This window comes from Bombus bifarius, unplaced genomic scaffold, assembly GCF_011952205.1.
Source record: "Bombus bifarius isolate JDL3187 unplaced genomic scaffold, Bbif_JDL3187 scf7180000008214, whole genome shotgun sequence".
Taxonomy (NCBI): Eukaryota; Metazoa; Arthropoda; class Insecta; order Hymenoptera; family Apidae; genus Bombus; species Bombus bifarius.
In genome coordinates this window covers 1,160,236-1,168,712 of record NW_022884517.1, presented here as the reverse complement: position 1 = coordinate 1,168,712, position 8,477 = coordinate 1,160,236, and the positions used below count along the sequence as shown (strand labels likewise).

The following is an 8,477-nucleotide window of genomic DNA, read 5'->3' as shown; positions in this document are numbered from 1 at the left end:
GTAAAAGTAGAAGAAAACTATTCGTGACGATTAAGTATAAGTTAAATATAGAATGTAACACGCGCAGTGTATACGTAAAAGTTTTCTAAATTTACTCTATTACATTTATGTAATTAAATTTTCAAATACGTATTATATGTATTGAAGGAAACTATTATTATAAGAATATGTTTTATTGGAACTAATTTTCCCATTAATTCATATATAAAGAGATCAGAAAATAAAAATACACGGAAAATTCATTTTCTCATAGAGCAAACGTAAATAATAAAAACATGATAAGTATATAACAATACAATAATATAAATAATAACAATGACAAAAGCATAATCCAACTTTGTGGTTGATGCAACGTAAAATAATTACATAAAAAAAGAGAAAGACAATAAAAAAAAAGAGATTATTGCATTTTTCTGTATACGAATGTCGGTTAATCTCGGTAACAGACGGAAGTAAAAACGTGCAACAGGAGCAAGAGTAACAGTCAGTAGGCCGAGAACAGTCATCAAGCTAGCGAGGTTGCGATGACCATGACACGCGCAACTCCATAGCAATCGTCTAACAGTCTAATACCCAGATTACACTGTCTTGTGTTGTAAAAAAATCAAATATTTCGCCATCTATATCCGTCGTCTGCATACTTACGCATCGTCGTCGAACCTGAAGTGCCTTTTTTACATCCTTTTCAATGGCACCATCTGGATAATCTACTTATATATGTATATATATGGTATACATATACCTTGAAAGGGAATCAAGAGAAGTTGAAATAAACAACGCATAACGATGATATAATATGAGGAAGGTAAAGAATTTCTTTCGGTCATTAGTAAACAACATTTTTTCTCATTCCATATAATAATATTTTTTAGTATAGTAATATTTGATTAATCTTTGATTTTTCGTATACCCGATTTTGTGTATTCTTTACAATGACGATATTTTTCCGGAAAATGTGATCACTGGTAACTTTGAAAAGTGAAAATATACTATTTAGAAATGACTTGCCTTTAGTTACATACGTTTCCTCAAAACCAATACTCGCCATTGCGTATTTTTAATTAAAATAATATAATTATATAATAATATTATAATAATATAACAATATGCACAATTATACTTTAATTAAAACTATATGATTATTATTTTAAAATATTAGTTCAAAATTCCGATACATGAGTTTCAATCATCTGAAACTTGAAACAAATAATTATAATTATTTGATTATTGAATTCGTAAAAATAACGACAAATTTAATTATCATTTTACATCTTATTTTAAATTGATAATTCAAAAAGTAAAATGCTGCTTCATACATATATATAGAGACAGAAAGGTCTATATGTGGAATAGTATACAAAGCAAAATATGACAAAAACTATGATAAGGTTTAATATCGTAATAAATTATAACTTAAAGTAATTTCCGCAAATATTATTTTTTATAATGTAATAGACAAAAAAATAAGATGAATCTTGCTGCCCTTATAGAAAATACATGTCATTTTTACAAATTATTTTTCAAACTCTTATAGACGTACAATAATAAATTATTAATTTAGAAAAATGGTTTATTCTAGCTTACCTAAATAATGGTAAACTTTATTGGAAATTAGGACATTTTCAGGCGATGAAAGAAACGTCGATTATCCAAACAAGAAATTGAATTATCAAAATACGATAACTCCACAGTACCCATTATGTGTATGTATAGCATTTAAACAGGACTTGAATTATAAAAACCGCCTTTTTATACTGAATTTTTGTAAATACGTAATATTTTCTATAGATGGTACGAAGTTGACATTTTCTTTGTCAGTTGTCCTCGAAAAAATATAACAAGAACGAGAATGAATATGTGCGGAAGGAAAAAGGTATTATTATAATAGAAAATTGACCATTTTCTAACGGAAGTGTTATTAAAATTTAAATATCAACGTAGAATTGGAATTAATAAGAATAGGTATAAAATTAATAAATACACCAAATTTTCCAAACAGAAGAAAAAAGAAAAGAAAGAGTACTTTTGTTTTACTCGCTACAACAGATTTATTTTTTGTGATAAATACTTGTTATTTGTATGCAAATACCCATCTAATAAAAATGCATTCATTGACTGAGTCTCTTTATTTTACTGTATAAAATAATTGTTACGTATGTAAAACTATAAGTAATATTTATATTGAAACGCTACAAAACGGATAATTTTTAGCTTGGAAATTGCCTACTTTTTAAAAGTACCGTGTTTTAAAAAACACTTTGTTCACTGCTTTATATTGAGTATTTAAAACATTAATTATCAAGGATAATTAATTTCCGAAATTAGTTCGGATAATCGTCGTTTAGTATCACATCCCTGATTCCCTTTATATCAACAAAATTCTATAACGATTAAAGCATTTTCTCAATGAATTTTTTACCTCTTATAAAATTCATACAGAATAGTATATATTTAAATGTAATGCTTATGTGTATCTATTACCTATTATATTTATATCTTTTCCATCTTATTCCTTTGTCATATCAATTTCTTTGCAAGTTTTTACAAGAGTGAGGTAAAACAGAGGTAAGCATGAAACGTAAGCTGTTACAACATTTTTTGCTTTAAATAATTATATAAATTTTGACAAAATTTCATAAGCTTCGTTTTATATCCTTAGAAAGGAAGAAAATCAGGGATGGTCATTTAAAATAAGAATAATATTTCTAGAAAATAGTTTCTCTAAAGAAACGAAAATTCATACAAAGAAAAATAAGCAGAAAAATAAATCGTGCAAAGACGGTACTTGAAAATTGATATAACAATATTAAACGTGTTTTGCTCGGATAATGTTGTAAAAGTAAAAATTTGGGATAAAATGTTGAATCATTTTTCGTATTAAAACGTCTTACATTTGCGTATTTCTAAGTAGTTCCAAATATAAAAAACTCATTCCTATCTCAAACTGACAACTTTATTTCGTTCATTTACTGTGTGATTGCGTGACACGAGTACGTCGATTGATTCAAAAAATTCTTACACCCAGTTGTTGTACGTCCGTCTGATTCTGACTCACTTATCTCGGACATAAGTGCCCTTTGTGCGGCCATATGCCAAATCTCTACGCAGGTCTAATACGTCACGTTAACGCGCATTTTCATTAACATTGAATATTTCACTTCAGGACATTGGCTGATAATGATGACAGAATATGTCGTAGACAAGCGTACCTTATCGTTTTCTAGGAGGAATCAAATAATTGCTTACTTTGCTAACCTTTAAATATTTGGTAGAAAAATAGGAATCTTACTCTAAGAGATTTTCAATACTATAATAATTTCATGTTAATCGAAAGATTTTCCTTAATTCGAAACTGTTTTATCCAAGAGCTAATAAACAGATTTTATCCTAAAACGTGTTTCTTGGATAACTTTAAGTAATTAAATCAGATATAACTGCATGTTAACTATTTCGGGCGATGTAATTATTTGATTTTTCCTAGACTCCAAAGGAAACGCTTAATCAAACCTTTCAATAGAACCCTTATTTGCACCGAAATCTAAAATCGATCGCAATGTGTTCTTGGTTGGCACATCGCGGGAGATATAACAGAGTTATGATTACTCCTCATTCTAACTTCACCTTTGGCGCGTAACAATAATGTATAAAGGTGCCGTTAGAATTAAAAGTACGTGTCAAAATTACGCATGAAAAACGCTTGCGATATATTTTCTCTTCGCAAAAGTGGAAAATTTATAATGTAAAATCTGGAAGAAGAACGAGGTGACCTTCGTGAATTGATTTTCATTTTGAGTGTGACAAGTATCAATTCTTGATCAAGTGGAACATTTGACAAATTATAATACAAATATTTGTATATTTGTACATTTGAATAAATAGAACAGTAATAAATATCCACTAAAATAATGAGTTTTACTATATCTACCAATCGGTAGATATAGTAGTTTGGTAGATATAGTTTTACTATATCTACCAATCGGTTGTATTACATTGGATTTATTTAAATCGTATTTCAACAGATTTATATACTTAACATAATAGAATTGATTTTATCATATCATTCAACATCACTAAATTGTAGTATGATACATTTTCAAAAAGTGACAAAAGAATATGCTAAAACAATGTAATAGTTACATTTTATTTGCATTCAAAATGAATAGAGATTTAATTGAGTTTGAAATAATAAACCAATTTCATCGATAGTAAACTTAATACATATACGTACATATATGAATGTGTGTGTGTATGTGCGTGCGTGCGTGCGTGCGCGCGCGCGTGTGTGTGTGTGTATAAAATATTAGTGTATTATCATCAATAAGAAAGTCACAAAATGTTACATAATGAAAAATAACTGTATAAAAACGTTCGACACTCTCAAATAGTATAAATTTGTAATGTTACATCGCGGATATGATAGAATTATAATAAAGTTGTAAAAAAGCATGAATTCTTTACATTCTATACATCTTTATACACATTACTATGTTTTGCGATATGTTTCCAATTGACATTCAAAATAAATTCAATTACTGAGAATATATTAAATTTACCTTCACTTTCTTTACACTTCTAAATTAATAAACGAACTGTAACTGTAAATTACGATTATAATTCATAAACGTATTCTAATAATAAATTACAAATCTTAATAAATGTATCACACACATTTTACTATTTTAAAAAATTAAATCTCTCCACGATAAAAATCAAATACTGTATATTTGAACATATATCTATTATACTGTCACTCTCAAAAATATTTAAAACACCTCGTTCCGGAAGTAGTGCGATGAAGTAGATTTTTGTGACAAAACAAGATGAAAAGAACACCTGTCCACTGTCTCGTTTATATCTTATAATTTATTCTTTCCTTAATGTAATTGTATCACGATGAAGATGAGCAGGTGTTCTTCATCGTACACCTACTCTATAGAGAATGACTAGGCCATATGAATATAACTAAGGAATTCGTTCTGTATTGCGGTATAGTTTTAGAACAAAGTGCAGTGTGAAACCTATCTAATTTATCTCAGACCATTTTTTCTTTGTTTCGGCACAATCAAACAAATATTGTACTTTTGTACGTACAATTTCCTTCACGCCGATAAAGATTAGGTCTACTGAATTCTGTTTTCTACTTTATTTTCCCAAAATTGTCCCAAGGTTTATTCATATGGCTCAATATTTTCAGTTCTACAAACTTTATTTATTTTCAATCAACCTGATGTGTATTTTCAGCGATCCTTTTTTTAGTGTCTATGACTGTAACCAATATTGTGGAAAACCAACTTTATATTCTATTCTGGTTCCTCTCCCTCGCCATCTGTAACATAAACAGTAATTATAAATGTATTAGATACATTAGATACATTAGAAACTTACGTATAATAAATCTACTATTTCTATTACATTATAAATGTAACAGAAATATTAAAGAAGAAAAATATCGTCTATACCTTCACGATCCACTTCATCATCTACCAATAAATCATCCTCTTCGTTTACTCCATCATCTTCATCATTCACAGCCTCTTCTTCCTCATCATCTTCATCTACATCATCTTCGACAACAACTATGCTATCATCTCCTTCCTCACCTTCACCTGCTTCATCACCTTCGTCCGCACCACCATCTTCTTCTTCTTCCTCTTCTTCTGTATCGCAATCTTCACCATCACCTTCAATGCCATTTTCAACATCCATATCTGGTGCCAAATAATACTAAAACCAAATAATTTTGTATACAAAATCCAAATTTTTTATGTGATGAAGTCCAAATATTCAATAATAATAGATCTTTTCTTTTAATTATAATATGAATAATTTTACCTGTAATGGATTAGGCCACATATCATCTTTAATTAACTCTGCTATTTCATCTGAACTTGGATCTCCATGATCCGTAAACCAATCAAAAAATGACCTGTGTTTTAATGGCCTTTTACGACCTTTTAACGGGGCTTTGGTTTTTGCTCTTTTTGTTAAATCTGCACCTTCTTTCCAACGTATAGGTGTACTTTGAGATGCTGGATCTCCTGCAAAAATGCAGGAGATACATCAAAACTATGATTATTCAACAAGGGGTTTAACATCCACTTACAACTTCTTCAAATTGTTTGTGTTATAATTATAAATAAGACAATACAATAAAATTATTTTTTAATTCTTTCTATCATGTTAGATATAAACCTTATTAAAAAAGCTTATATGTATTTGAGAATGTATACTACAAACTTTGTCATTCTGTACAAACAAAGCCAGTAATTTTACTTTATTTAATAACTTATTTATGTTACTTATTACTTATATTACCTACATTGTTTGAACATATAATTTAATATTGAAATTAATTAAATCTGTATAAATAATTTAATATTATTCTATAAATCAGTAACTTTTGAAAATTATATTAAAGATTAAAATTTTATAGAATATATAGTAAGAAATCATAGTTTTAAATATAAAATAAATAACTAATCAAAATTGATAAAATTAAAGTAATGTTAAGAGACAATTTATAAAATAGAATTTAGATTTAGAAATGTGCTCACCAGAAGAACCTAGATGAAACTCCTTTGTAAGGACGTCATTTTCAAAATATGGGTTTTCATCAAAATGAAAATTAATTCTATAACCTGATTTAATATCTTCAAATTCTTCAACTTCTAATTTATTTAAAAATCGAAGCGCATCTTCTTCATCTTCTTCCAATATTTCTGCTATTTCCTTATTGTTTACAAACTACAGATTCACTAAGGAAATGTACATTAACTTGTCATATCATATCTTTAATGTTACGATTTATCATATTTAATTTTCATAATGTACAATATATTAACATATACATACATATTATTATGTTAATGTTATGGACGACTTATTTCTGAATAGTAGAAGTATAAAATTTTATATTCTGGTACTTTAAAGTAATTTTGAATGTAAATTAAATAGAACTACATATAAACTAAAAAAATAAAAAGAGATAGGAAAAGAATAATTGTTCAATTGATCTAACATTGTAAACATAGAAGAAAAGATCATGAAAGAAGAAAATATTTACATTTGAGTAATATGAATTACTAATTAGAATATACAACAAAATATACTATAAAAGAAAAACATCATTGTAAACATAGAAGAAAAGATCATGAAAGAAGAAAATATTTACATTTGAGTAATATGAATTACTAATTAGAATATACAACAAAAATATACTATAAAAGAAAAACTACACGCATATTTAAGGTAATGAACCGTATTACTAGAACAACGATCATGTGAAACATTTAAAAAAAATAAATATATATTGCATTCCGCGTGACCGCATGTAGTTATACATACTTCTATAGGTATACAAGGAGGCAAGATGGCGACTAGCGCCGGTGGACGCCGGCATTGCCGAGAAACGTCAAAGATATATTAGTAACTATTATTAGCGAAACCGTAATGTCATCATATGAAAGGATACAGCAGTGACCCAAAAATTGGGTATCCTCTTAATAATGTCATTCCGTTTCTGGAAATAGGGCTTACGCAACTTATTATACTTCTTCTCGACTTCGAGGATTTCATCGCTGGCCTTCTCATTGAGGCCATCGATTTGATTCTGACACCCGTCAATCTCTTCGAGTGTCTTTTGTATTTCAATGTCGTAATCGCGTGATTCAACACCCTCCCCCGAACCTGGATCCTCTAATTCCTTGGCTTTCTTGTTCGGCGAAGCCATCGTTCGACCCGCGCTCTTGTCACCACACCACTACTCTCTGTTTATTTTCAGTACGCACTCACTCCGCGTTCGTCACGCTCGTGCTCGTGTCACGAATTCGCGGCGCGTAAGCAAGCTAAACTACAACCATAGGTTTGATACCTCATCTAGACGCGAAACTACGCTACTCGAAAAACGAAAGTCTTACTACGTTATCTGAAACCATTGTGAAATGTAGAAATTGTAATATTTCGTTCCGACGAAATATTTTTATCACATCGCATTTCGTATGTTATGTGTAACATATAAATTCTACTTTCCCTTACATAAGCGTACATTTTGAAAAATATTCAAGGAATAAAATAATGTAACGATATGTATACGCTTTATAGCTTATATCAATTATATATACAAAAGTATGACTTACAATATAAAGATAAAAAGATAGAAAGATAAAAGACGACTTTTCAATATAAAACGATATTTATATTCACCTTATTGTATAAATAGTATTGATAAACCAAAACCTAAAATAATAATTTAAAAATATTTATAAATTAATGAATTGTTAAATTTTTTAATTCTTTAGGTTTTAGACTTTTATTTGAGCATTTGAAAAGTTAAAAAATTTTGTCTAGAAACCGAAAAATTTATCGGTCGAGACATAATTAAATATCATATACAGGGTGGTTGGTAACTGGTGGTACAAGCGAAAAGGGGGTGATTCTACGCGAAAAAAGAAGTCGAAAATATAGAATAAAAATTCTTC

At 28.7% G+C, this 8,477-nt stretch overlaps 1 protein-coding gene across 2 annotated transcripts; it reads right to left on the bottom strand.

The window, feature by feature from the left end:
• Positions 1-4,845: 4,845 nt before the first annotated feature.
• LOC117211003 (protein SET) lies at positions 4,846-7,848 on the bottom strand. 2 transcript variants are annotated; one of them, XM_033454545.1, is made up of 5 exons: positions 7,472-7,848; positions 6,555-6,744; positions 5,833-6,038; positions 5,460-5,724; positions 4,846-5,326 (listed from the first exon to the last, which is right to left on the bottom strand). In XM_033454545.1, the coding sequence occupies exons 1-5, from the start codon at positions 7,727-7,729 to the stop codon at positions 5,301-5,303; spliced, it is 945 nt and encodes a 314-aa protein (XP_033310436.1). In that variant the 5' UTR covers positions 7,730-7,848; the 3' UTR covers positions 4,846-5,300. The 2 variants fall into 2 exon arrangements, with proteins under 2 accessions (XP_033310436.1, XP_033310437.1); XM_033454546.1 differs by having other exon boundaries at positions 5,833-6,029; positions 7,472-7,847.
• Positions 7,849-8,477: the final 629 nt, after the last annotated feature.

What these genes read in the sequence shown, in the direction of transcription:
- LOC117211003 (XM_033454545.1), bottom strand. Translation starts at nt 7,729, where the DNA reads ATGGCTTCGCCGAACAAGAAAGCCAAGGAATTAGAGGATCCAGGTTCG. An exon ending in CCAATTTTTGGGTCACTGCT is followed by an intron (nt 6,745 to 7,471) that starts GTATCCTTTCAT and finishes GTGAATCTGTAG; the next exon opens with TTTGTAAACAATAAGGAAAT. An exon ending in TGATGAAGTGGATCGTGAAG is followed by an intron (nt 5,327 to 5,459) that starts GTATAGACGATA and finishes TTTATGTTACAG; the next exon opens with ATGGCGAGGGAGAGGAACCA.